Below are 27,361 nucleotides of genomic sequence, written 5' to 3'. Positions count from 1 at the left end.
GGGGGCGTGAGCCACACAGCATATAAAAGGAAGCGGGGAAGGACCGGATGACTCTCCTGGTGCAGGAGCACTTGCGAAGAAGGCAAGAAGGAGAAGAAGGCAAGAAGGCACCGAGGTAAGGGGGACCCCCCCTCCCCCCGGCGGCTGTGCAGGGAGGACCGTGTCCCCACGTCTTTCTGCAGCAGATGCGCCTTTTCAAAGGATTTCCCAGGAACCATGGCTTGTGCCTGAAGGCGGCAGACAGAAAGACAAGTTTCTGAAGGTGCCCCTTGGGAGATTGGTTGGCGCCGGGGCGGGGGGGGGGGCACCTGCACACCCGGGGTACGTTCTAGAGGGCGCGGCTGGTCTGGAGGCACAGGCGGCCCCCCACCCTGAAGCTGACCGAAACCTTGTGGCCACAAAGGGGTGGCTTCTGGGACGCCTCACTGACACATCCGGGGGTGGGGGGAGCTCTGCGCCCCTGTGAGGCTGTGAGTTGTAACAAGGGGAGTTAACGCTTGTCCTCCGGCTGTATATTACATCCCACAGTCAGCAACGCTGTAGTGCGTATTCGAAAGTTGCTTAGAAAGTGGATACTGAAAGTCCTTATCAGAAGAAAAATTGTCGCTGTGTGCCGAGACTGGATGTTAACTAGATTTACTGCAGTGATCATTCTGCAATATATTACAAATGCCAGGGAAAAAAAATACATATATATATAAAATTTGATCTTCATCTTGTTCCTGACACAGCTCCTAAAACCCTGGGGATTTCTCTAGTGGAGAGAGCCTTGTCTTTTGTTATGTTATTAAGGACTTTGGAACGCCTCCAAGGGTGGGGCTGGCCTGAGAGTCCTACGGCAACTTTCATTCCGCCCCCTGACCTGGGGGAGGGAGAGTGGCTGGAGGTTGAAGCAGTCTCCAGGGGTCAGTGATTTCATCTGTCCTGTCTGCAGTGACACCAGCATAAAAACCCAAAAGGAGAGGGTTTGGAGCGCTTCCAGGCTGGTGAACACGGGGGCCCCTGGAGGGCACGGAAGCGCCCCCTCTTTCCCAGACCTCGCCCTGGGCACCTCTTCATCTGGCTGTTCCTGAGTTTCGGGCTTTTGTCATAAATCAGTAATCTAGTCAGTTCTCTGGGTTCCCTGAGCCGCTCCTGCAATTATCTGAACCCCAGGTGGCCGTGGTTGGAACATCCCGTCTGTAGCCCGTGGGTCAGAGGCAGGCGACTCCTTGCACTTGTGGTTGGCATCTGCAGTGGGTGGGGGTGCGGCGGGCGCACGAGCCACCTGCCAGGACCCAGCTCGTAGCCTGTGGTGGCAGATGCTATTTTGGGGTAGATCATGAAAGAATTAAATGTCTGGTGGTGTGGAAGAAAACCCCCACACAGGAACTAGTGTCAGACGTCGAGCCCTAAAGCCTGGTCTCGGGGCTTCGGGTGCCTTCAAAGTGGTCCCTCGAAAGAGACACTGAGGGGGCGCCTGGGGGGCTCAGTGGGTGAAGCCGCTGCCTTCGGCTCAGGTCATGATCGCAGGGTCCTGGGATCGAGTCCCGCGTCGGGCTCTCTGCTCGGCAGGGAGCCTGCTTCCTCCTCTCTCTCTGCCTGCCTCTCTGCCTACTTGTGATCTCTGTCTGTCAAATAAATAAATAAAATCTTTAAAAAAAAAAAAAAAGAGAGACACTGAGGCCAGGTCCTCCCAGCCGAGAGAGTGGCACTGGCAGGGGACAGATGAGTATTAGCCACGGACTGTCTGTGTCTCAGGGCCGCCAGAACAAGGTGCCACGCGCTCGGTGCCTTAAATGGTAGAAACGTCTCCTCCCCCAGCTCTGGAGGCTGGAGGTCTGAGGTCCGGATGTGCACAGGGCTGCGTCCTTCCTCGCCTCCTCCGGCGTCTGGTCGTGGCCGGCAAACCTGGCATTACTGGGGGAGCACATCTCAGGGTGCTGGGTTGCTCCCCGGGTCGCGCCAGCAGCAGGAAGAAGGCCAGGTTCTCCCGAGGACGGAGGGGAAGTGAGTCGTAGGACCTCCCTTTCTCTTTCCTGAAAACCGTGACAAAACGCCAGAGAACCTGATTTTTGTAATTGTATTCTGCTTTCAGGAGAAACAAAATTTCTGAACTAGTGTGAGAGGAAGCAAACTGTCCCCACAGGTCTGCGAGGCTGTGCAGGCTCCGCCCGGTCGTGGCAATGGTAGAACAACCCTGAAGGCACAGCAAGTGGCCAGGTCCAAGGTCGACAAGCTGCAGAGGGATAGAAAGGTCTCCCCTCTGCGCAGAGCCTGTGTGGCAGCGGAGCTCCTCAGAGAACCCAGGCCTGGGGCAGGTCCCAGAGGCCAGGCTCCAGGGCTGGGGGCCAGGGAGGGGGCAGGGCACTGGGGTCCAGGCCCTCCCCGCCACTGCGCTTCCCCTGGGGCTCGGCACAGTGAGAAGAAGGTCCAAATACAGTAGAATCAAAAGCAGGAGGACAGGCCCGGAGGAGCAAAGGGCTGGTCCTCAAGGTTGAGATCCAAAACCTACCCTCATGGACGGTGGCCCTCTGTGAAGCGTTTTCTTCTCTTTTCTTTTTAATATTTACTTTATTTTATTTACTTATTTCAGAGAGAGTACTAGTGGGGGGAGAGGGACCAGGAGTGGGGGGCCAGAAGGGGTGAGGGAGGGGGCACAGGGGGGCAGGGAGGGGGAGGGAGAGAGGGTGGAGGGGCATTGGTGGGAGGATGGGAGCCGAGGGAGAAGCGGGCTCCCGCCGGAGCGCGGAGCTAGACAAGGGGCCATTCCAGGACCCCAGGATCCTGACATGGAGGAAGGCAGACACTCAACTGCGACCCCCCCGGGCGTCCCCTGTGATGTGTTTTCCAAATGCGAATAACTTCAGTATTTCCTCATTGTGGAAACAATCCACTGTTCGTTGGAGTCTTGAGCCTGTTGCCTTCAATAGCCGGGACGGTCCCCGAGCCCTTCAGCCTGTCTGAACTTCTGCCGCCGCCTGTAAACGCGGGGCTCCGTAAACGAGACCGGGGCGCACAGGACCGCAGGGCACGCAGGGAGCATCAGGGGCCCTTTCCCGCACTGCCTATCCGTCTGTCCCTCTGTCCAACCGTCCCACCACCCCCCCCTCCTCTTTCCTCGCCCCACCAGGCACATGTAGCTTCACCCTGCACCGGAATCCCCCAAATTTCTCCGTCCGAGGTGCCCTGAGTGTCTCCGTGATTCGTTCATGGTGCCCCCTTTTGGGAGAGCAAGAACCCCGGCCCCTTTCATGTCCTTGCAGCCGGACTAAGAATCACGTGGCCACGAGGCAGATTCACAGGAGAAAATCCGATTTAGCAGCGTGCAGACGGGGAGTCCACACAGATGTGAACGTCCCGACGGTCGGGCGACAGGAGGCACACGTGTCATCCTGAACGGAGAAGAAGGGCTGGGGCTCTGGGGCTTCGGAGGGAAGGAACCCACTTCACGGGGCGACAAGAGGCGGCTGTTTGCGGATTAGGTGGCCGTCCCACCGAGCAGATCAAATGCTCTGCTGAGAACCTCGTTCTGGAAAGATCCCCCAGTCCAGATTCTTCTGTGGGGTGAAGGAAGGGGCAGAGCTTCTCCCGAGCCCGCGGGGTCTCCGTTGCCCGCCGCTCAAGAGGATGCTCGCGCCAAGTAGTGCGTTCCTGGGGGTTGGAGTCTGACCCCTTCACCCCCGACCGAAAGAAATACCGAATCGTTCTATCAATTAATTGCTGCTGTTGGGCCCAAACAACCCAGCAGCAGCAGGTTGTGTGGTGTCCTGCGGGTGACTCTGCGCGCCCCTGAGAAGTTTAAAAACCCACAAGCGACCTTGCAAGTTAGCGGAGGTTCCTCAGGGTGCCCGGACGCACCGTTTGGGAACCATCGCCCGACCGTTCTGGGCAATGCCTTTTCCTCACCTGCATGTCCCTCAGAGGCTTACCTGTGAGGCAGGTAACCTGGTCACAACGTGGGGTGCCCTCGACAGAGGGGCCCAGTCTCCGTGGACCCAGCAGCAAGGGATGATGGGATGAGGTCGTGTCTCGTGCAGATGGCAGCTCCTTCGGGGTCAGGGAGCCCTCGCCTCGGGGCTGCCCCCTCCGCCTGTCCTCGGCCACCGTCCTCCCCGCATCCCACCCTCCACCTGCCCTGGGGGCCCTTCCCCTCTGGGTTGCGGGCTCAGCCCCTGTAAGCGGACTCCAGCCCCGCCAGCCCTGCAAGGTCTATAGCTGGGAGTGGGGGCCGGCAGGGTCCCTCTCAGATGCTTTCACCCCGGAAGAAAGGGAGGGAAGGAAGGAAACCCTCCCTCTGGGGCGGCCTCGGTGACCCCCGAGCAGGACCGGCCATCCTTCCCCTGCCCCTGCGTCTCCTCCCTGGCTCACTCCTTGGGTGCCTCCTGTCTGCCCCGGTCCTGTGCGCCTCCCTCTATGCTCTCTGTCATCTCAGAGACGGTTCTGCGCTCCTAACTTGATCGGGTCCTGTCGCCCCGCCCTGCCCTGCGTGAGCCCCACGAGTGGGTGTTTCTCCACACTCACTGCCCGGGGTCTCTCTGCGGCTCTGCCCTGTCGTTGGCTGTGCCCCCTCCTCCCGGGCCCAGAGCCCCCACCAGGAAAGGTGGAGAATGAGCGGATCCCTGCAGACCACCTCCCACATGCCCCGCTGTAAGTTGCTTATGAGACAGTTCCCCAAAACGGGCCTTGCCTCTCGCTGGCTGTCTAGAGCCAAAAGGCACAACCAACCCAGCCCAAGAACAGGACGAAGCAGGTGGTACTTGGGACAAGCCAAGGACACCGGGGCTATTTCCCGAAGCAGGGTCCCCTCAAATAGCGGAACTGGGAAGGTTTATGCTAAGGACGCGTGCATATTTGTGATGGGGCTCAGATGATGGGACCACAGTGTGCTTCTTAAGGGACAGAGTCCAGGTCCTGAGTGATGGAAGCCAAGGGCCGCCCGGGGCGACAGCATCCGTTCTCTGGGTCCGGTTGCTCTGGGCTCTGCGTGCTCTCGGGTTGAGATCCGCAGTGATACCTGCAGAGTGTGTTGGACCAGATGCCCGGCTGGCTCTGCAGGGGCAGCGTTCAACTCCTGATCTCGGGGTTGTGAGTTCGAGTCCCACCCTGGGCGCAGGGATTCCTTAGAAAATAAAATATTTAAAACAATAATAACGTGCTGGGCCAATCTTTACTTTTGAACCAGCCCTGGGAGTGTCATCACTGATCGATTGTCCCCGATACCACTGCGCTATCTCCTGGCCTGCCAGTGGCCGCTCGTCCTCACGTTCTTCTCGTCCCCTAAAATCCTTAACTACTGGGCTCTGTTCTTCTGCAATTTCGACATATCTCCGGAGGTTCTGCAAGAAATGTGCTCGGGGCGAGTAGTGCTGGTCAGGTACACATCCCAGGGTGGCCGGGGCCTGAAATGGCCTTTCTTACGTCAAGAAGGCTGCATCTCATCTTTCCTTTTCTGGAGACCACTAATTCTTTCTGTTTGCAAAATCTTAAAACAAGAATAAGGCCTGATAAGACTCTGGGGACGAGAGCCAAGGAGCATAGCAAGGCCTACAGCCACACGAGTCCCCACGATTCCCTTGTGAGCCTGTTGGCTGCCAGTGGCAACAGTGTGCAGGCGCGACGTGTGCTTTACTCTGACAACAGGGAGCCCGTGTTTCACCAGGAAAGCAAAGTCCTCCACCTTGGCCCTCTGCAAAGGAATTTATTCTGTGTACATATCGCGGAGGTTAATAGAACTTGCATGATTTTCTTATTTAAGATTAAATAAGTCAACAGATTTGTTCTTGAGGTCTCCCCCCGGTCTGCGGGCAGGGGTGCACGGTGTGGAGTCGGGCGAGGCGAGGCTGGCCAAGGTCCAGGCTGGGAGGGGAGTGCCCAGGGACGGTGGGCCACTCTGCCCTCCTGTGTCTTTGCAGAGTTTGTCAAGGAGACGAGGCACTAAGCAGCAGAGACCACAGCCCCCAGCTCTGACTCGGTGAAGGCCGATGGCTAAGGCCCACAGTTCTTGCCCCTATTGGAAGCCCAAGATGTCTCCTCCCCAACAACAACCAAAAAAGGAAACAAATTTCTTCCAGCCGCAGCCGCCACCATCTGGAGAGGCAACAGGACACACGATGTCTTCCCAAAAGCATCAGGTAGGGGGACAGGACCCAGGTGACCTCACCAAAATGCTCCACTTCCTGACCCTGCAGCAGCCGGAAGGAAGCAGGGCCCAACAGAAGACAAAGGTAGGTCACGCAGAGGGACATCAGGAAGGGTGTGTTCCAGCTCCCGGCCAGAGGTGAGCTCCCCAGTCATGGCCGTAAACCCACAAGTCTGGTCCAATCCTGCCAGTAAAGCCGGTGCCCCATGGTCTCCTAGGAACGTCTCAGGCAATCACCAGGATATACCCAATCTCTGGAGCAGCAAGCCTGGGGCTTCTGTCCCAAGGGCCGGGGTTTCCTCCCTCCCTGCCGGAGGAGATGCTACCGTCAGCATCACCATGGCTAACCCACCCCACTCCCAGCCCCACCCCTGCTCGGCAGCCCAGGGCCTGGTTCCTGTCTCCACTCTGGCCAGGTGCTCCCACCGCCGGGTGCTTTCTGCCTGTTCAGTGAGGCACCTGCCAGCCGGCAACCCCACATCGGCGGAAGCAATGCCTCTGCGAGAGGAAAACACGGGGACCTCCCTGGGGCCCACCCACCTCCTGTCTGCTGGACTGTCTGCACCCCAGCATCAGGGGAGGCATACATCCTGCCCCAAATCCCCGGTGACGATGGGAATCCTGCCTTTCCCAGGGCCCCGAGCACAGGCTGGCCAGCCAGTATGAGGAGAAGGTGCGCCCCTGCATCGACCTCATCGACTCCCTGCGGGCCCTGGGTGTGGAGCAGGACCTGGCCCTGCCCGCCATCGCCGTCATCGGGGACCAGAGCTCAGGCAAGAGCTCCGTGCTGGAGGCTCTTTCGGGGGTCGCCCTCCCCAGAGGCAGCGGTAAGCACCTTGGGCCCGTTTCTCTCTGCAGCCTGCTGGGTCACCCGCGGGCCACAAGGCATCCCTGGGGGGCTAGCATCTTCATAGGCAGTTCCTGGAAGGCTTAGGTCTGCAACGCATGGCCTGGGCTGGCAGGAGTGTATGTGGAGGGGTGGTGTCCCTCACAGCCTCTGGGTTCCTGACCCCTTTCTCATCAATAGCTCTTGCTGGGCTTGGGCTGGAGGAGGAGACGATGCTGCCCTTAGAGGACCAGCAGTATAGACATGTGGAATGCTCAGGACTTCACAATAGGAACGCCCAGCCCCAAGCAGCTCAGGGAGGTTCCAGCCTTGAAACCCAAGAATACCCTTGAACCCCGAGAATGCCCTTGAACAGCCTCCTTCGGACGTCCCGACTCTTGCCCTGGCTCTAGCTGCCTTCTCCCCACCGACCCCAAGTGTGAGGGGCTTGGAGGGGGTGGGACCGAACCCACTGCTCCACTCATCCGTCTGTCCTCGGCCCTCTGCGGCCGCCCAGATGAAGGCTGGTCCCGGGGCCAAAGCCCAAGGCGGGACTCCAGCTCAGGTGTCCAGGGAGCCCTCAGACACACAGCCTCAACTCGGGTTTGTGTGACTTCTAGAGCAACACGATGGGGACGGTGGCTACGGTCGGCCTGGAGGCTCAGTGACCATAGAGCACCAGGCCCCGGGTCGGGGGTGGGGCGTACAGCTGCAAATGTCTCTTTCCTCGGACCTGTGCCCCTTTGTGCCCGCCCAGTCCGAGCCTCTGTCCTTACCCAGCCCTGGAGATGGACCAAAACTTCAGACGAGGACTCCTGGGACATTGGGGCAGCTCTTTGGGGACAAGGGGAAAGGGCACCTGCAAACCTACCTTTTCAAGGGAACTTAGCATGTCGGGGACACTGTCTCAGGGATCGTAACCAGGTGCCCGCTCGTGCTGAAGCTGAAGAGGCAACTGCAGGAGAGCGCGTGGAAGGGTCGGATCAGCTACGGCACCAGGGAGGTCCAGCTCCAGGACCCCTCCCAGGTGGAGAAGGAGATCCTCAAAGGTAGGAGGCCCTGGGTTTCTGCAGGTGTGGCTCTCGGGGTGCTCCCTTGCTGTCCCGTCCCCTTCTCCGCCTCCTGGCCATGGGGCCTCTTCCTTCCAGGATTTTCCATGCTCCCGTCCTCCTGCATCCCACGCTGCCCCTCCTCTGGGCAGGGCCGCCCACAGGACACACACACCCCCACTCTCCCGGTCACCACTGTCCTGAGCCACTGCCCTGCAGATGACTAAAGCTGATTCGGAACGTGGAGGGGCTCCATGCGGCTGATCACAAACACAGCCTCTCCCTGTGACTTCCCGGGCTCAGATCCCCCAGAACCCCAATTGCAGGTCTCAAATGGCTCAGCAGAGGGACCGCCTCCAGCATGGAGAAATCCTGCCCCCCCAACCCCATTCTCATGCCCCCCCTCCCGCCCTGCCAGAGGGAGAAGGCTTCTCCAGCCCTGATGCTCCAGGACTCACTCTCTGTTCCAGGGTGGCTCCGTGGCTAATTCCAGGAGGCGGGGGAGGAAGGGAGGTGGGTATCGAGCCCACACTGAGGAGCAAGGCCAGGTGATGCGGAAGCATCGTTCTTATGTCTCCATGCTTCCCCTTAGCCAGCGACAAGTGCCCTCTGTGTCCTTGTCCTTGGCACATGTGTGTCATGACATTTGCCGTCACTCCCGCCCCTCCCCCTCCTCCAGACCGTCCCAGCTTCCTCTCATTTCCGGGTTTCTCTAGGCGGTCCAGCCCCTGGGTCCTCACCTGGTCTGCAGCAGCCAGTAGTCTGGGGGCTCGTGGGCACTGCAGAGTCTCAGGGAGACACCCCAGACCCGCCCGGCCGGAACCTGGACTTGAACCGGGCTCCGCAATGCGTCCTACGTGCCCAGAGTGCGAGGAACCACGCTTGGAGCCGGGCCGGCTACTTGACTCGGGCGCTCTGCACTGAGTCAGACCCCAAGATCTACCCCCATTCAAAATTACTAAGAATCTCAAGACCGTGAAAGCAGATTAGTAAACCAGGCGGGGGCCCCTCCGAACCATGGGGCTCCCCGGGACGGCTCGGGCCCCACGTGCATGAAGCGGGTCGTGACTCTGAGACGTGTACACGAGGCATCTGAGTCGTCCCTGTTCTGGTTGCGGCGCCGACAGCCTGCGGGAAGGCTGGTTTTCTTCCAGCTCACCCCCGGGGTGCTCCTGGGAAGGGGCGAGATCCCTGGGACTTACCTGGTGGCCCCTGTCTGTCCGAGGGCATCTGGACATCTGGGTGATGGGCAAGCGAGGACATGCACGGCCAGGCAGCTGGAGAGTGACAGTGGACGTCGGGGGCGGGGGGAGACTGTCTCAGCTCTGCCCACGTGTCCTCCTCCCGGGCGCGAGGTTTGCTCTGCGCCGCTCTCTGCCCACACCCGCACGTCTGTTCTTCCTCCCCGCACCAGTCCTGGCCTGCGGATGGGACGGGAGCTCCGTGTCGATGGCTGTCTTTATTGACACCTTCAGACCCCCGACCCAGGGACCCCGTCCGTCCGTTGGCCACCCTCTAGGAGGATGGAGACTGTCCTGCTGCCCCAGCAGAGCTTGAGCGCAGCTCGAAACGGAAAGTTTCTCCTGTCTTTGAACGCTGTGGCCCAGTGGAGATGCTTGGTGTCCTCAGGACAGGGCGGCCAGCTTCCCACAGAGTGAGCCACGCGAGAGAAAGCAGGCGCCGGCCACGGCGTTTCCTTCCTGCTGGTCACACACAGTCACTCCCACCATCTCTGTCCTTGGACCGAGGTCCCTACGTCCGGCCCCCGCACAGGGGCTCACCTTTGGGAGGGAAGGGTGTGGGAGAATTTGCGGCCGTATTTGAAGCCACTATAACACGCACTGGAAAATACTAAAAAGCATGAAGGGAACAGAACCCTTTCGTAATCCCATTGTGAGCGTATGGTATGTCATCCCCTCCCCGGGGCAGGGGTGAGGGTGTTCAGTGGCCCCCCAGGTGGCCTCAGAGACCTCTCCTCAGGCCTTGTGAAGTGTTTCCTAAGCACCAGGGGCTCTCGGCTTTTCCTTGGAGGGGTCGTTAATCTGGACTCTGGGTTTGCCCCCTGCCTCGGCCTCCGCAGCCCAGAACACCTTAGCCGGGAACGGAGTCAGCATCAGCCATGAGCTCATCAGCGTGGACATCACCTCCCCCGAGGTTCCGGACCTGACCCTTATTGACCTCCCCGGCATCACCAGGGTGCCTGTGGGAAACCAGCCCCAGGACATCGGGCTGCAGGTGAGCTTTTCTGGGACTTGTGAACGGGCCCACCTGGGGACAGGGAGACTTCCTAGTCTGGGCAGGCAGGCCCAAGGGCTCTGGAGTGCCACCACGCTGGACCTGGTCCCTGGCTCTGGTCCCCAGTCCTGGTCCCCGGTCCTGGTCTCCAGCCCTGATCTCCGGCCCTGGTCCCCGGCTCTGGGACTCTGGCTCGGGGTGGTTGGGGAGGAGACCAGGGGAACAGTGCGCAGGGCACGGAGCAGAGGCTGTCGCTCCCCAAGGCTCTCTGGTGGCTCCAGGTCCTTCAGCATGAAAGTTCCCCACATCCAATGTGCTCCGACCACAGGAGCTCATGGGCCACATCTGTCACTGTGCCCCGTTCCTCCCCTACTCCAGCCGCACCCAAGTCCTAGACGGTCCTCAAGTCCTCCAGCTTTGTACCTTCTCCTCCCTCTCTCTGAAATGCTCCCCCTGCCCAGATTTCCACGGGGCACCTTCTCCCGCTTCCTCCAGAGCTCTCCCAAAGGCCACCTTCACCGGGATTCCCTCCCTGATGCCCAACACCCCGCACCTGGTCCTTCCACTTCTATTTATTGTCCCTGTTGAGTGTCTGTGTTCCCTCCTGGGACAAAGACCCCCAAGGGACATCACCTGTGCGTTCACGAACCTCTGCATCCTGGAATGGACCTACCGTCTGGGGGTGCCCGTCATGTCCATTGCATGAAAAGAAGGTGAAGAAGTGTGTTTCCCATAGTGATTCCTACCCCGAGCCTATCTCCCCGCCAAGGGACGTCAGCAGGGTCTGAGACATTGACCGTTGTCACGGCTTGGGAAGGAGGGGCTGTTACCGGCATCCAGTGGGTAGAGACCAGAGACGCAGCGAAATTTATTCTGCAATGCGCCGGCTAACAAACACCCCCCCACTCCGCCCCTGCAAAGAGCTGTGAACTGTCCAAGGTGCTGAGAAGGAGAGCCCGGGGTGGGGAGCTCGCTTACAGACCTCGGCACAACAGGTGCTGCCCTCCGGTGTAGGGGAGGGAAGAGACCAAGAAGATGACGACTTTTATTTTAACTTAAAGACAATTCACGTTCAATGTGAGTCTATTCCATAATGTTATTCTATGACATGAGTTTATGCTATTAACTAGCTTATAGGAGTTGATTGTTAACTTTACTCAGGGAAATTTTCCCACAGTTAGGACCTCACGGAGCCTCCTGGTGTTTGTCATCTTTATTCGATGCCATCACTGAATTGCTTCTACGGCGCTAGCCTGCACTTACGTGACGCAAGTTTCCCGTTTGTGGCTGTGCAGGATTATTTCCTTGCGCAACATAGAATAATTTCATGGGGCATCATAAGAGAAAAAACCTTTGTGTGAATTGCACCCAAATATACAGAATTGTGTTCCTAGGTGTCGGCTTTCTCCACGTTGGTTTGTACTGTCCGAGGAGAAAATATTTTTGAAATTCGATACGTAAGGCTTGAGCTGCCCACATCTCTCTTTTGCCTATAGATTCTAAGAAATTTTATTGGATTTCTCTAAATTTGAGTGAGCTGGATTCCTTCTAAGAAGAAACTCCAGAAAAAGACATTGATATTGGGGATGAACACGTGGAGAGAGATTATTGACGTTAGATACTAATGTAGAGGGCACTGAGCACCTGCCTCTTCGGGCACCGTGGGGGACTCGGCATGGGTACTGAGAGCTCACAAAGGTACCCCCCGGACTCCCAGGGCAAACAGGACGCACACCAAATACTGTAAGAGAAGGCAGATTGTCCAAAGCATCACAGGAGAGCCTTGAGAAGGAGAGTTCTAGTCTGGCTACAGGGACCAGAGAGTTGGCGGGAAAGAAGAAATATCGGGGGGGGGTGTCTGAAGGGGTGTAGGGAATCAGCAGAGAACCCGGTAAAGGCAGATGGCACAAGTTTGTCTGTGGAAGGGGGCTGGCCACATCAACGCCCAGAAGAGTGAAAGCCAGGTCATGCTCTTGAAAGTTGGCTTGTCACCAACACACCTGTCTAGCTGGACTGTTGTTTAACCAAGGATAACCTCTTCCTTTGTGTGATTTTTATTTTTCCATCAGATCAAGGCACTCATCAAGAAGTACATTCAGAGGCAGGAGACAATCAACTTGGTGGTGGTCCCCTGCAACGTGGACATCGCCACGACAGAGGCGTTGAGCATGGCTCAGGAGGTGGACCCCAGAGGAGACAGGACCATAGGTAAGATGACAGAACCAAGCTTCCAGAGGACAGGGGGGAAGGGGGAGACTTCTGTATTTAGAAGTTCGCAGAACATAGCCCTATTCCCTGCAGAAGCTCCATGGTCTTAGGACACCTTCACCCACTGCTGATGGCATCTCCACCCACAGTCAGGGTGACAGGAGTGGCCAGAGCCTGCAGGGTCTTCATTCTCTTTCTTCCTGGCCCTCACTGGTATTTGCAAACCCTTCCGGATGGGGGGCCAGAACTGCCTTATCTGCTCTCCCACAGTGGTCCGGAAGGGGGAAATTGACCAGCCCATCAGCTCTGCTGTTCCACAGTTAAAGGTCCTGGAACCTGTTGGTACATGGCAAGGACCTTCATAAGGCCTCAGGGAACATTCTACCGGGCTGATGTTGGGGCATAGGAGTCTGCAGAATTGGTGTTCAAGCAGAAGTCTTTGTGAGGAGCTGGGTTCTCTTAAATATCTTCTAAAAAAAAAAAAAAATTCACCCTGGAAGGTGTTACAGGGAACTTGACTTGAGAGCACACACAGTCTGGGTTTGAATCCTTGTTCTAGCACTCAAAGGCTGCAGAGCCTTGGGTAGTATATTCAACCTCTCCGACCTCCCTCTCTTCATCCACAAACTGGTCTCACAGTCCTACCTATGCGTTGGTGGTTGGGAGGAGTCCATGAAGAAATATCGTATAGCATGGTCCGTAGCTCCAAGCATGTAGTATTTTCTCAGCAAAGGAGAGCTGCTCTTTTCTTTATTAATAATTCCGTCACTCAACATTACTTCTTCCTCAGTCATTCTGCCTAGCCAGGGAGATGACCCTCCTGAAACTTTGCAGGTCATTTCCTGATGAAACGCATACCTGATGTGTAATTGTGTTTTCCGTTTCTTCCCAAATAAATGCCTGGTTATCCAGGAAGGACAGAAATGAATCTTAGGGGCACAGACCTCCAGTATATCATTTCAGTCTGTGCTGGACCCCCCTGGTGCGCTGTTACCTGTCGACTTCTGCAAACATCGCCAACACACCGAGCCAGACTCAGGCTTTGGGTCCCTGGTCATTGTGGCTCTGTGCTCTTTGTCCTCTCTTGATCCTAAGTCGGGAAGGATGCCTCACTGATGGCCACACCAGGTGACATCATCTGTCTCGTAGGGTCAGCTATCTGGATATTTGTAGGTCTATAGAAGGGGGGGCAGCCGGGAGTTAGTGGGTGAGCACAGAGTTTCAGTTCTGTAAGATGAAGCAAACCGTGGGCAGGGGGTGGGAGGCAGGGGTTTCACAATGGTGAGGATAAGGACGCCACTGAACTGTCCACTTTAAAGTGGCCCAAACAGTAACTTTTATGTGATATAGATTTTACCACAATTTTTAAAAATACATGGGTTTTAGAAACAGGAAACCCGAAGATGGAGTGAAGGAGGAAGCAGCCTATTTTCATTAGTTGCATTATTCTTTTCATTAGCTGCATAATTCGTGCACACACGAATTATACAAACTTTTCCATGATTTTTTAAAAAGAGAACCGAATGCCTGTCTATACAGTACTTGAGACGGGCGAAAATAGAACAAGGTTGATGATGAATTGAGTCGAGGTTTACATAACGCCAAGTTGCAGAAACAACTAGGAGCCCATATATTTGCAGGCCGTCCGCCAGCCCGTCCCCCTAACCTGCCCACTGTTGCACGCATGGTGCCCGCTTGGCCAACCCCAGCGGGACTCCTGTCGCCACCATGGCACAGAGATGGCATCTGGAAAGTCACCAATGCCTCCTTGCTGACACGCATGCAGTCCCTTCTCTGTCCCCGTCTCCTCCCCCTCAGACCCAGTCCGATGGCTGGCCACTCCCTCCTTCTCGAAATCTCTCCTTCCTTTGCTGTAACACGGCCCACTGGCTTCCAGGTCACCTTCCTTCACGGGCCACTGGAGGTCACATTCTTAGTCTTGCCTGGTTGTTCCTTCCCTTCTCTGACCTCTAAGTGTCGGAAACCCAAAACGTGGTTCTGAGATCTCCCCTCTATCAACACGTGCTCGTTAGGCAAGCTGACCATGGCTTTGAGTCTCTCTCTGTGCTGGCAACTCCCAGATCTAAATTTGTAACGCTTCCCTTTCCCTGGACTTGACATCTCCACTTGGATGTCCATTGAATGTCTCCAATGGAACGTGACCAAAAGACAGCTCCCGACACCCCGCCCTCCAGCTCCCCTCCCTCCCACGGCTTCTTCCCACTCATAGCACTGCACCTGTCGGCCAAGTTCTAGAGCCAAACCTGAGAGTCACACATGACACCTCCTTCCCCGGCTTCCATGTCTGATTCATCTACAGTCCTGATGACTCTGTCTCCAAAACTAAACCAAGTCTGTCCACTCCTCTCCATCTCTTGCTCACCACTAGACCAGACCCCCATCGTCTCCTGCCCAGATGACTCAACCATCCCCCGACTGGGTCTCCAGATACTTGCCTTGACCGCTACACCCCCCACTGGCCTTTAAGCATGTAAATAACGTCAGACCCCTCTTCAGCTTTTTCTTTATTGCTTGGATATTTCTAGACTAATCTGGCTTTTACCCACTAGGGGGTGGGGGGATAGTCACAAAATCAGGGACCTGGCAGTCTTGTTCTCAACCCCTTTCTCAAAACCTAAAGCAGAGTGCTTAATAGGCATCCTTAAATTCAGTATAAATATGTCATGTACTCAGGAAAGGGCTAATTGAAAAATAAATGCTGTTGACCGTGCCCTTCTCCATGGCCCGGTAGTTGGGACACAAGACGATCTTCACGAACTAAGGCTGTCGAAGGAGGCGTGAGTGTTTCCTACTTGAGTTCCCGGCTTCAAACAGAGGCACTGGGTGAGAAGGTCATCTCTCCCCCACAACGGGGAGTTCTCATTGCAAACCTCCCTCCTTCTTATCTTCCTGCTTTCTCGGACTCCAGCTCAGCGTTCTAGGCTTTCCTGAGTGACCGCTGGCTCCGAGGAGGGGCCTTCATGGTGCTGCCGCCCCTCCCGGTGGAGGGTCCGCTCCTTTCCCGGTGGAAGGTGCCGGCGCAGGTTCAGAGACCTGTCGGCTCCCTCGGGGACACGGGGGTCTGTGCACACACAAACCTCTTTGAGAGTGTAGAGGCGCGCTCTTAAGGACCACCCTTGGTAATGGGAAGGTCAAACAGAGAGAAATCCCACAACTCAGATGCCGGAGAATTTTCAGGAAATAAGAAGCCAGATGGTCAGATTTCACCCCAGATTAAAAACGAGGACAAAGAGAGTAGATGACGTTAGGTATCCCCCCGTGACAGCCCAAAAACAAGTGGCTATTTGAGCAGGTAAAGAGGCAGGTAAGAGGGGTAGCGAGGGACCGCGTGAGTGGGGTTTCAGGCCCTGCACGGTCGGAGCTCCAGAAGGCGTCCGGGTCCAGGCCAAGGCAGCTCCCAGAGCCAGCGGCAGTCAAGTACACGGGAGGAGAAACCTGACCCCTTCCGCTGTCTTTGCCTCCCCTCCCCCAGGAGTCCTGACCAAACCGGATCTCGTGGACAAGGGTGCGGAACCCACGGTCATGAAAGTGGCTCAGAACCTCACGTACCATCTGCAGAAGGGCTACATGATGGTGCGGTGCCGGGGCCAGGAGGAGATCACCAACAGGCTGAGCCTGGCCGAGGCCACCAGGAAGGAAACGATGTTCTTCCAGAAACACCCGCATTTCAGGTGAGCTCCCCAGGACAGGTCCCAGGACGGTCCTCTGTGAGGGTCGGCTCCGCCTTCCCGGCCAGAGCTGGCTGAGACCGGGCCGGTGACAGATCGGGAAGGCGGTCCGTGTGTTCACCCCGGGTCTGGGGCGGGGGCCCCAGGATCTGTGTTTCCATCACGTTCCCGGGGGGCGGCCAGCGTTACCGGTGCAGGGACCGCGCTGTGAACGCCGGGACTCAGGTCCGTGGGGAAGGGAAGTCTCGGACCCGCTTTGTCATCGTGTGTCCGAGCGGAAACCCTTGAGTGCGCGTGGGCAGGGACTCCGCTGTTGAGAGAGAAATGCGCAGAGCAGCACTTGAGAAACGGTCTTGCGGCGCCAGCTACGGAGCCTCGCCGTGCCCTGAAAATCGGTTGTTCACGGATTCCGCACACGCGCATTGGTAAAACCCTGACAACCGCGCCCGCGGCTTAGTGAGCACCACGTGAATGTTTAACTTAACTTACTGTGGTAAGAACCTAACATGCGATTAACCCTCTGAGCAAACGTCCAGCGCACGACCCCGTCTTGTTAGCTATGGGCACGAGGCTGACCAGCCGCCTCCAGAGCGTTCGCATCTTGCCTCACTGGGACGTCGTCCCTGGTGATTAGCAAGTCCCGGTTTCCCGTCCCCACCCAGCACCTGGCGACCACCACTCCACTCTCCGGTTCTGTGAGTTCAGCCGGTGTAGACAGATCACGCAGGCGGCACTGGACGGTTTTTGCCCTTCTGGAACCGGCTTGTTTCGATCAGCGTGACGTCCTCAACATTCCTCTGTAGGGGAACGGGTGTCAGATCGCCTTTTTTTTTTTTTTAAGATTTTATTTATGTATTTGACAGAGAGATCACAAGCAAGCAGAGAGGCAGGCGGGGGGGGGGGAAGCAGGCTCCTTGCTGAGCAGAGAGCCCGATACGGGGCTCTATCCCCGGACCCTGAGATCATGATCTGAGCCGAAGGCAGAGGCTTAACCCACTGAGCCACTCAGGCGCCCCAGGATGCCCTTCTCTTTTTAAAAGCCGAACCATATTGCTTTGTGCATCTTGTCTTCCTCGGTTTGTCCAGCCGTGGACACAGCTCGTTCCCGCGTCTGTCCAATGAGCCACAGCACGTGGGAGCGCTAACGTCCCTTTCCGGACTTCAGTTCTTGTGCTAAACGCCCAGAACTGGGATTGCTGGACCCTGCGGCAGTTTCGTATTATAATTTCCTGAGGACCTCCTACACCGCTCGCCCCAGGGGCTGCACCGTTGGCCCTCCCGCCCGCAGTGGGCGAGGGCTCGCGCGCCTCCACCTCCTTGCCGACCCTCCTGGGGTCTGGGGTGTGGAGTGCTGTGTCGTGCTTCTGGTTTGTGCTCCCCGGACACCGGTGGCTGCGAACTTGTTCTCACGGACCTGTTTGCCCTTGGTGTGTCTTCTCAGAAGAAATCTCTGTTTGAGAACTGGGCCTGTTTTTAAGTGGGTGGGGTTTTGGTTGGTTTGTTTTTTAAGATTTTATTTATTTATTTGACAGACAGAGATCACAAGCAGGCAGAGAGAGAGAGAGAGGGAGAAGCAGGCTCCCCACTGAGCAGAGAGCCCAATGCGGGCTCGATCCCAAGACCCTGAGATCATGACCTGAGCCCAAGGCAGAGGCTTTAACCCACTGAGCCACCCAGGCGCCTGGTTTTGGGGGTTTTATTGCTGTCGTCATTGTTGACTTGTGGGAGTTCCTTGTATGTTTTGGAAACTGGCCCCTTATCAGCTACGTGGCTCACCTACTTTTCCCACTCCGCAGGCTGCTTTTCCCTTCGTTGGTTGTTTCCATTGCTCTGGAGAAGCTCTGGAGTTGATGTACCCGATTCGTTTTTGCTGTGGTCGCCTCTGTTTTTGGTGTCATACCCATAAAATCATTTCCAAGACCGATATCACAAAGATTTTCTCCTGATGGTTTCTTCCAGGAGTTTATTTTTTTCCCCAAGATTTTATTTATTTATTTACTTAAGAGAAAGAGAGGGAGAACACGAGAGGGGCGAGAAGCAGAGGGAGAGGGACAAGCGGACTCCCGGCCGAGACGGGGCTCGATCCCACGACCCTGAGATCACGACCTGAGCTGAAACCAAGAGTTTGACACTCGACCGACGGAGCCACCCAGGCGCCCCTTACATTCAAGCCTTTAATCAGACTTCTGTGTAGCAGTGTAAGAGATGGATGGATCCAAGTGCACTATTTTTGCACACAGTTGTCGTTTCCCCATCATCTTTCGGGGAAGAGACTATCCCCGTTATATAGCCTTGACCCTCCGTCAGAGACCAGCTAATTGCATGTGCATGGGCTTATTTCCCGGCTCACTGTTCCATTCTGCTGGTCTGTGTGTCTGTCTTTATGCGAGCACCATATTGTTTCAATTACCGTAGCTCCGTACTGCATATTTGAAATCAGGAAGTAGAGCGCCTCCAGCTTATTTCTTCTTTATCAAGACTGATTTCACCATTCGGAAATAATTGTTACAAGAAATAAGACACCAGTGTGGGCGAGTCGCTTATCCTCTAGGAAGTTAAGTTTTTTGGTTGTCCTGTAGCTAAGAAGATGACTTACCTCCTGAGTTTGTTGAGATGATAAAAAGAGAAAATAAATGTAACCTTTCGAGCACCCAGCTTGCTCGAGTTTGGGCGCACCCCATCATTAGGAACTGTCTTTCGAATGCACTGCTTGGCTTTCTTGATGGCCTGTGTCACCCTAGGGAGCTGACACTTAAAGCCCAGAATAGGAAAATGATCGTATATGTTATCGACCTTAGAAATAGAAGAGTGAGTTCTTTTTTCCAGCAAAAATGAATTTATTTTGGAATAACTGAATTGCGATTTGGGACATTCGAGCCGTGGCCCAACCCAAGGCAAGCCCAACAAACAAAGGAGAGGAACGTTATCTTACGGAGAAGAGGGAGGGCTGGGGTTGTTTGGAACTCAGTCCACTGGAGGAAGGCTAGCGTTCAGGGTGCTGACGGTTTTTCGTTGGCTGAGTCGCAGGGTGGTGGGCTGCTTGTGGGAGAGTCAGCTCGCATCCTTTCCGGCTGGGCTTCACAGCCGATGCTTCTCTCCCAACGAGGAGTCTTCTGCTGGGTCTGGTCCGGACACCCTGGGCGGTGGTGTGGCACGGGAGCTCCCCCTTCTGGCCTCCCTGCTCGATTTAGCGAGGTTTCCCTGACGGTTCGGATAACCAGGGCGCTTCCTGAATGCCCGTGTGTTCTGTCTTGTCTCAGAGCTCTCCTGCAGGAGGGAAACGCTACGGTGCCCTGTCTGGCGGAAAGACTGACCAACGAGCTCATCTTGCACATCAATGTGAGTCAACGGGGTTGGGTTGCCTCTTGTAGAAACTGCAGCCTACCCAAGTCCCATGGCCGTGCGATGGCTGAGCTGCCCGCACCAGCCCATCGGCAAGTGCATTCTGAAAACCAAATCACTCGTGGTCAGAGGTTCCCAACAGAGCTTCCAAAACCTGGAGGCAACAGCTGCGGGCTGTTGAGGCAAATTGTTATTCCAGAATCCGTTATCCAGAATCAGTTATTCCAGAATCCGTTATCCAGAATCAGTTATTCCAGAATCTGTCCATCTGGGGGAAGCAACGAGAGAAGGAGGAAAGGGATCAGCCAGTTCAGAAGGGTAAAAGGAACCCGCACTGACTTAGCAAATACATCCTTTTGCAAGAGGCTAACACTTCATCAACCCTGAAAATGAAACAGTCAGTGATTTTACCAACCTGTCAGACAAAAGCAATAAATTCTCCCGAGCCAGGAAACACATACTCCAAGAACACTGGTTGGAAGGGGCCAGAGCTTCTCAAGCTGCGTGCACAAGTCACCTGGAATCTTATTTAAACTCAGATTCCTGGGTCCCAATCCAAGTTTCTGAGTCGGTAGATCTAGGGGGTGGGGGGCAATGAATCTGGCCTTCTAACTTCCCAGGTGATCCAGGGAACATACACAGAGGAGACCTGCTAACCCAGAAACTGCCCGCAAGCCCCCACACACCCTCCTTCCAGGCCGCAGCGATCCCCAGAGGTGGAGGGCGCAGAATGGCGCCCGGCCCCCAGACAGCCCTCCTGGCGCCTCTCAAGGTCCTTCCTTCTCCCCCTGCTTCCTTCTCATCGGCATCGCTGACTGGCGAGGGCTCCCCCCAGCCCGACACTGATATCCAAGACGTCTCCGTAGCACCGTTCATCCGCTTATAACACCCAAATGATCACCAGCAGAACATTTTACTAAAGAAAACTTACGTTATACGCAAGTGGACTTGTTCCCTAAAACTTTTTCTTAAAGATTGTATTTATTAATTTGGAGAGAGATAGAGCACGCAGGGGGAGGGGCAGAGGGCGAGGGAGAGAGAGAATCCCAAGCAGACTCCCCGCTGAGCACAGAGCCCAACCTGGGACTCGATCTTGTGACTTGAACCAAAACCAAAAGTTGGAGGCCTTTTTCTTTTTTTTTAAGATTTCATTTGTTTATTTGACAGAGAGAGATGACAAGCAGGCAGAGAGGCAGGCAGAGAGAGAGGGGGAAGCAGGCTTCCTGCTGAGCAGAGAGCCCGATGCAGGGCTCGATCCCAGGACCCTGAGATCATGACCTGAGCCAAAGGCAGAGGCTTAACCCCCTGAGACACCCGGTGCCCCAAGAGTTGGATGCTTAATTGCCTGGGCCACCCGGGCACGCTTACTTGTTCTCTAAATACAGAGCACCACCCAAGCCCAACCTGGCCGTGCCCCGATTCCTCCCTAGTCCAACGACCTCAACAAAACGGCAAATTCCTGCACGCCACGGTTCAGGCCGTAGGCTCACTCGTTGCCCGCACAGCCATGCCTGGGCTCCTCGACGGGTGTCCGTGTTCACAAGCTTCGCACAGTGACAGGAACTCCAGATCCCCCTCAAGAGCTTTCACTTAGACTCTGTGTCTAAGAAACCTGTCGGCCAGTGTCACCAGCTGTGGGATTCATTGCCGACTCTTTGTTCAGAAATCACTCCCGCTGCTAGAGGAGCAAATACGGGAGAGCCACCAGAGGGCCACCGAGGAGCTGCACCAGTGCGGAGACGACACCCCCAGCAACGAGGCCGACAGGATGTTCTTCCTGATCGAGGTGAGCATGACCAGGGCTCCACGGGGACACTCGGCTCAAAACCGGGCCACCGTGTCACCAGACCCCCGGAGAGAGCCACACGCTCCCCTGTGACCCGCCCCCCGATAGTGGCCTCCCATACGTCCCTGCCTGTGGCCTGCTGGGAGCCCTGTTTCGTCGGGGAGCTGCCCACCTTTTCTCCCCCCCCCCGGGGAGTCTAGGGAGGTCGGGTGGCTGCCCCGCTCCCCCACCCACCCACCCACCGCCACACGCTGCTGCCCCCCCCGCCGGGTTCTTTAGTGGCATTACAGCACAGCCTGATGACTTTGTCTCATTTCAGAAAATCAAGATGTTTAATCAGGACATTGAGAAGCTAACAGAGGGAGAAGAAGTCGTCAAGGAGAAAGAGACCCGCTTATTTAACAAAATCAGGGAGGAGTTTGAGAACTGGGTGCTCGTACTCACAGCCAATATCCAAAAAGGTAAGTCCTGGGACAAAACTCCCCCTAAACACGGGACCAGAGGCTCCTTGTGGCTCAGAGGAAGCGCGCAAACAGCCGAACATGCCACATGAGACACCAGGGGCTGCTCGGCCGTCCGTGGGCGCTCTGCCCCATCCTCTGCCGTCCGCGGGCGCTCTGCCCCCACCAGACACAACTCCAGCACCGGCAACCTTCTTGCTTCTTTGCTTTGAGACTAGACAGCTCTGCTCACCTCCTGTGCCTTCCTCTCCTCGCCCCTAAGGCAGAGGTCAGTGGTTTGATAAGAACCACTTGCTCTGCTTGGGGAAGTTCCAACGTCCCTTCTGCTAGAGCCCAGATGCCTGCACGGTGTGTGGGGTGTGTGTGCACGCATGCACGCGTGTGTGTGCATGTGTGTGTGTGCGTCTGGCACTTGGAAAAAAATACCACTGTTCACGTCCTTGGTGGGATTCCTCCAACTGTCGTCTGGACGTGTTCTTGGGAGATCTGTGAATCCTATAATAGTATTTAAGTTTCTGTTTTCATGGTACGAATCTGGTACCTTCTACCAGTTACGAACACTAAACTCGTCTCTCAGGCTGAGGACTCTCAACTAAAACACGTTTCCATACGATAACAATTTTGTTTCTTAAAAGCCAGTTTTCCTTCAGCTGGTATTATCAGAACATAATTATTATTTTCATTATAAAAAAACTCCATTTAGGAATTTTGCCTTAGGACGCAGTGGGTAAGCAAGACTCCAAGAAAAAGATGTTTCTATTTTTAATTTTTTTTAAGATTTTATTATTTTATTTATTTGTCAGAGAGAGGGGGAGAGAGAGCCAGCGAGCACAGGCAGACAGAGAGCAGCAGAGGCAGAGGGGGAAGCAGGCTCCCGGACGAGCAAGGAGCCGGATGTGGGAGTCGATCCCAGGACCCTGGGATCATGACCTGAGCTGAAGGCAGCCGCTTAACCCACTGAGCCACCCAGGTGTCCTTATTTCTGTTTTTTAAGTGGTGGTTTGTTTGATCCTGCAGTTAAAAATATTATTCACGAAAAAGTCTCAATATACGAGAAGCAGTATCGCGGCAAGGAGCTTCTCGGCTTTGTCAACTACAAGACGTTCCAGACCATAGTGCACCAGTACCTAGAACAGCTGGTCGACCCCGCACTCGCCCTGCTCCAGAAGGCCGTCGGTGAGGAGTTCTCCTGAGTGCCCTTCGCACGGTCCCCCCAGCCCTGTACCGTCTGGAACGCTCAGTGCCCCGGAGGGAGGGGTCGGGGTGCAATTATCAAACCCAGCGGGAAGACCTTCCTTGACCACTTAGGGGGGAAGACGAGAGTCAGGGGAGCGTTCTCTGGTCACCCCCCACCCGCTGCACGCAGCCACGTGGGCTATGGTCGGATGCTGGTCCTGGAGAGAACACACTCTCCATCCGAGCACGGGAAATTGACAGGACCTGGGCAGGGCGGTGGCGGTTTGTGTCTCCGGGGGACAACGTACTGTCCCCTCCGCCTCTCCTGGTCTGTAGGTCTGGGGAGCACAAGGTTGGAACGGGGCCCCATAGCATGATTTCTCTTTCGCTGCGTCTCTAACCCGTGTTACTCCCGCTTGCAATTTATGGCTGCCTTGTTCTTTCTCGGGTCAGAAATCGTCCGGCAAACGTTCTCCGACACAGCCAAGAAGCATTTTAGTGGATTTTCCAACCTTAATCAAAGAGCCCAGGTAAGCACCCACAGTCTACGAGCGAGTCACCTGTACTGCTGGTTCTTTGTTGGGGTCTAACCTTTGAAAGAAGCAGGATATTTACTGTCGTCTAGGAATTTGAGGCCGCTGGTCTGCACTCCCTGGGAGGGACGGAACAAAGTGCCTGGCCGAGTTCCCGTGTCTGCGGGAGCCTAGCGCAGGCCGCAGGCTCGGCGCGTGTGCTCTGAACATACCTGGTGACTGACCGCTTCTTTGAACCTCTTTCCACTACAAAGGACAGGATCGTCCTTTAGTCCTACTCCAAAATCTTTCTAAGTTGGACTTAAAAATATTGTCGCAGCTGGGTGGGTTTCTATGGAAACAGCTCTGATGCCCCTCTGGGGGATGGGAAGCAGGGGTGCTCCAGCTCCCCACCCCCACCCCCGGGCTCTAGATGAAAACCTTCTTCTGCTCAGGGCTGAGCCAGTGGGACTGAATCTCATTCCACAACTCAAGTGAGCAGGAAAGAGAAGTTTTGCACCATTTTCCCGTAACAGCTGGATGTCTCCTTCCACTGGCCGGCTGCGGAAAGCGCCGTCTGACTTCAGACCTCCCCAGCTCTCCCAGGGGCTGTGTCTGAGGCCTTGGGTGCCTCCCCAGGGGATGGGGGACAGGCCTGGCCCCGGACCGCCCTTTCTCCAGGACAGCAGCTTGTCCTTCCCAGGTCTCAGCGGTTGGCCCCCTGCCCACCCCCATGCTCCTGACCCCAAGAAGGGGCTCTTCTGCACCAGGTCACCCTTCCCTTCCTGGAATACCTCTGACGGCTGATGCGACGCAGGAGTCGCAGGATTCCCGGAAAACACAGATGTCCAGGCGGTACCTCGTTGTGTTCATTTGTGCAGATTCATTCTCAAAGGCGTGGATTCAAGCCAGTTAGAGAGACCAGAGGGATGGAGGTAGAATTATGGAGTAGATACCATCGAGGAGGCAGGCAGATGGTCACGTGGGAGCAAAGGGAGGTCAAGGCAGAGGGGAGCACCGGCACGGAGCCGCAGGTGGGACCCTGCAAGGGCAGAGAGACAGGATGTAAGAGGACACCCTGGTGTGGGGCAGGGAGCCTCCCTAGAGTCGCATGTAAAATCGCAGGCCTCTGACCTGAAATTATGTTTAATACCATCTCAACAGAATAGTACTTGCTACGATGTTTAAATCAACCAAGGGGAGGGGTGCCTGGGGGGTTCAGTGGGTTAAGGCCTCTGCCTTTGACTCAGGTCATGGTTTCAGGGTCGTGGGATCGAGCCCTGCATCGGGCTCTCTGCTCAGCGGGGAGCCTGCTTCCTCCTCTCTCTCTGCCTGCCTCTCTGCCTGCTTGTGATCTCGCTGTCAAATAAATAAATAACATCTTAAAGAAAAAAAAAGAAAAAGAAAAAAAAAACAACCAAGGGGAGCCAAGAGGTCATGTGCTTTCTCTTCTCCAACCAGAACAAGATTGAAGACTTAAAAACGAGACAAGCAGAAATAGCAGAAAATCTGATCCAGCTTCAGTTCCGAATGGAGCAGCTGGTGTACTGCCAAGATGAGATTTACAGCATGGTTCTGAACCAAGTCCGGAAAGAGGTTTTCAACCCAATGGGAAAGCCCATGCAGGATCATGAGTTGAAAGTGTCTTTCTCAAAAGATACGTCTTCGATGTCATCCATCACTGAAATTGGGGTGCACCTGAATGCATATTTCTGGGTGAGCATGTAGGCCGGGGCAGGGGTCTTTGCCCCGCAGACCCCCGGCATTCTGATTGAATCTGCTTCACAGGGTGGGGGCCCCTGCCGGGTATGCAGCCCCTTCCACAAGGATAACTTTTCACGTATTATCTCATTTATAGTTAAAACCCTGGTGTTATCAAATAGTTGCAACCCTGTCTAGGGACTTTCCACTAATTCGGGAATTGGGGAATCAGGTTTGTAATGGGACACGGCACATACTCAAAACGCATTCCAATGGCAAAGTTCTTTATATTTTATGCTATGCATGAATCCCCAAATTGCTAGTATCAGAATACAGCGAGATACGATCAGCACTAACTTTACTAGTCAGCATGTAGCTCTCCCTGATGTTCAGAAGGCACTCAGGTCTCGAATGGCCTCAGACTCACCAGCTGCACAAAACTGGAATGAAAATTCCTTCACTTAGATTCTATGACCCGATCACCTCCAGAGTTTCCAGACCTCCATCCATGGACAGAAATGTGGAGTGCATAGAAAGGAAGAGAGCTTTTAGCCTGCAAAGGAGCCTAACTCCTAAAGCCCTTTCTTTCTTTATTTTTACGATTTATTTGTTTTAGAGAGAAAGAGAGAGCAAATTCAGGGGGAGGAGAAGGAGCGGAGGGAAGGGAGGGAGAAGCAGGCTCCGCACTGAGCAGGGAACCTGATGCGGGGCTCGATCTCATGACCCTGAGGTCATGACTGGAGCTGGAATCAATAGTCAGACCCTACCTGACTGAGCCACCCACATGCCACCCCTCCTGAAGCCTTTTCTGAATTAGAGTAGAAAGGAGTGACGCAGATGTGAAGTCCAGCCGCCCGCAAACTTGTTCCTACCCATGCAGACAGGGAATGAGGTGGCCGCTAACACAGGTCTCAGTCTGCTCCCACAAGGGACCAGGGGATCACAGGGCCTGGAGGTCTCTCTGGGGAGGTGGAGTGGGGTGAGGCTGGAGGAGGAAAGGGGCAGAGCTCCCAGGAAGGCGGGCATGTCCAGAAGTGTGCTACAGGTTCCCGCTAGCCTGCCGGGTGGGTTCTTAGTACTGTGGGAGCACCTGCCTGGTCCTGGAACTCAGGCAGCCCATCTAGAACCTTTCCATGTCTCGAAGCTGATCATGGCAATGGGGTGCCCCAGGACCTATCGAGGCAATCACCCACAGGTCCAAGAATCCCAAGACTTTGCTGCAACCACAGGCAGAGACCCCTCCCGCTGACCGTCTTCATCCCTTCTTCCAGGAAACCAGCAAACGTCTGGCCAACCAGATCCCATTCATAATTCAGTATTTCATACTCCAGGAGAATGGCAGTTGCCTACAGAAAGCCATGATGCAGGTCCTACAGGAGAGGGAGAACTACTCCTGGCTGCTTCAAGAGCAGAGCGACATCGCTGCCAAGAGGAGGTTCCTTAAGGATAAAATTTACCGGCTGTCTCAGGCGCAGCGCACGCTCTATAATTTCTACGGTTAAAGGGGGCGCGTCTGTGGAGGGGCACGATGCTTCGGGATTTTCTCTTCTGTGCATTCACGTTAAGGAGAGGCGAGAGGTGGCCCCTTACTTGGAACCAAGCTTTTCTGCTGCCTCTCTGTGTCCACCTTCTCTGTACTGCGCTTGCGCTCAGCCCAGAGTTTGTATCTAAAGTCCGCACTCACTCGGAGCTGTCACCTCTGCCAGGAGGTCCTCTCTGATCTCCCCAAAGAGGTGGCTCTCCAGCCCCACACCCCCTGGTCACAGCATTGTCAACTACTGGTCTCTTTCTTTGTTAGGTTGTAAGGTCCCAGAGGGGGGAGGTCAGGATCATATTCTTCTGTATTTCCAGAATCTTGAACGGCACAGGCTACACTCTAGTCCCTTAATACACAATCCGTCACTGAACACGTGAATGAGGAAGCCTCCCAGGCGCTACGGCTTGAATCCAGACTTGGGTGGTTTCAGATGGTGTCCCTTGGCTGGCCGCCCTCAGAGCAATGCAGCCATGCCACCTGCTTCCCGGGGTTGACCGACTGGAGCCGTGTTCCCAGCCCCCCAAGGGAAAAAAGCTCAAATGATACCAGTTCTAATGTATGTGGTTTCCTGGCTCCGGGAAGCCCCGTGGCCGCGTGAAGTCTTGAAGAGAAGATTAGTAAGGAGAAACAGTTTTTAAAGAGTGTATTTGTTTATTTGACACAGAGAAAGAGAAAGAGAAAGCAGGGTGAGCAGGAGAGGGAGACGCAGACTCCCCAC

At 55.5% G+C, this 27,361-nt stretch overlaps 1 protein-coding gene across 3 annotated transcripts; it reads left to right on the top strand.

The window, feature by feature from the left end:
* Positions 1 to 27,361, top strand: MX2 (MX dynamin like GTPase 2). Of its 3 annotated transcripts, none has more exons than XM_044250900.1 (14): positions 1 to 115; positions 5,895 to 6,206; positions 6,756 to 6,948; positions 7,859 to 7,996; positions 10,077 to 10,231; positions 12,301 to 12,439; positions 15,933 to 16,131; positions 19,389 to 19,467; positions 21,134 to 21,256; positions 21,576 to 21,717; positions 22,735 to 22,893; positions 23,347 to 23,423; positions 24,867 to 25,121; positions 26,378 to 27,361. In XM_044250900.1, the coding sequence occupies exons 2-14, from the start codon at positions 5,964 to 5,966 to the stop codon at positions 26,606 to 26,608; spliced, it is 2,133 nt and encodes a 710-aa protein (XP_044106835.1). In that variant the 5' UTR covers positions 1 to 115; positions 5,895 to 5,963; the 3' UTR covers positions 26,609 to 27,361. The 3 variants fall into 3 exon arrangements, with proteins under 3 accessions (XP_044106835.1, XP_044106837.1, XP_044106836.1); XM_044250902.1 differs by having other exon boundaries at positions 3 to 115; positions 6,054 to 6,206; XM_044250901.1 differs by having other exon boundaries at positions 4 to 115; positions 5,895 to 6,113.

The sequence above is a fragment of the Neovison vison genome, chromosome 6 (genome assembly GCF_020171115.1).
Source record: "Neovison vison isolate M4711 chromosome 6, ASM_NN_V1, whole genome shotgun sequence".
NCBI lineage: Eukaryota > Metazoa > Chordata > Mammalia > Carnivora > Mustelidae > Neogale > Neogale vison.
The sequence above is the reverse complement of the archived record's forward strand: the minus strand, read 5'-3'. Positions and strand labels throughout refer to the sequence as shown.

What these genes read in the sequence shown, in the direction of transcription:
- MX2 (XM_044250900.1), top strand. Translation starts at nt 5,964, where the DNA reads ATGGCTAAGGCCCACAGTTCTTGCCCCTATTGGAAGCCCAAGATGTCT. An exon ending in CACAGCCAATATCCAAAAAG is followed by an intron (nt 21,718 to 22,734) that starts GTAAGTCCTGGG and finishes TTGATCCTGCAG; the next exon opens with TTAAAAATATTATTCACGAA. An exon ending in ACCTTAATCAAAGAGCCCAG is followed by an intron (nt 23,424 to 24,866) that starts GTAAGCACCCAC and finishes TTCTCCAACCAG; the next exon opens with AACAAGATTGAAGACTTAAA.